The sequence below is a fragment of the Octopus bimaculoides genome, chromosome 25, assembly GCF_001194135.2.
Source record: "Octopus bimaculoides isolate UCB-OBI-ISO-001 chromosome 25, ASM119413v2, whole genome shotgun sequence".
Classification (NCBI taxonomy): domain Eukaryota; kingdom Metazoa; phylum Mollusca; class Cephalopoda; order Octopoda; family Octopodidae; genus Octopus; species Octopus bimaculoides.
In genome coordinates, this window is record NC_069005.1 from 25,729,416 (window position 1) to 25,730,147 (window position 732).

Here is a 732-nt window from a genome sequence, read left to right on the forward strand (position 1 = left end):
TAGGAATAAGAGGTCGATAGAATAAGTACTAGGCTTCCAAAGAATAAGTCCTGGGGTCGACTTGCTCGACTAAAGGCGGTGCTCCAGCATGGCCACAGTCAAATGACTGAAACAATTAAAAGAGTAAAAGAGTAAAGATAATTACGAAATTTGTAATTTTTAAGTGATCTCATATGAGATCACTGGTAGGTAATGGGTTAAACGATTACTCAGAAGTCATTTCGATGTATATATATCTAGTTTTGAAAGTTAAGCTCTACATATAACCTTTGTACAAAGATCTAGTTTCAGTTACAAATTAAGAGAAATTCCACCAGAGAGTCAAATGATCACAATTAGAAACAGTAATAAAATAAGAAACTCACCCTTGAGGGCAGAGTTTTTGGCAAGGTCGCAAAATACTTGAAGGCTCAACATGTTAAGCATACAGCCAGCCTGAGAGCCAGGAAGGACCAGATTACAAATAGTTTTGTTGCTCACTGCATAGCTGCATTCTTCTCTCACGTTCTCCACTATGGAGTAATGATCCCAACGAAACACACCTTGAGACTGAAAAATAATAACAATAATAATAATAATAATAATAATCCTTTCTATTATAGGTACATGGCATTTTATTATTATTATTATAATAATACTTTCTACTATAGGCTCAAGGCCTTTTATTACAATAATAAAAATCCTTTCTGCTAAAGGCACAAGGCCTGAAATTTTGGGGGAGGGGACTAGTCG

At 35.4% G+C, this 732-nt stretch overlaps 1 protein-coding gene across 1 annotated transcript in view; it reads right to left on the reverse strand.

Moving 5' to 3' along the window:
- The window catches only part of LOC106878835 (uncharacterized), a 13,075-nt gene that overhangs the window by 4,054 nt on the left and 8,289 nt on the right, over positions 1–732 (reverse strand). The window contains exon 7 of the mRNA XM_014928176.2: positions 366–549. Coding sequence (XP_014783662.2) covers positions 366–549 — 184 coding nt within the window. The remainder of the gene's footprint in view (positions 1–365; positions 550–732) is intronic.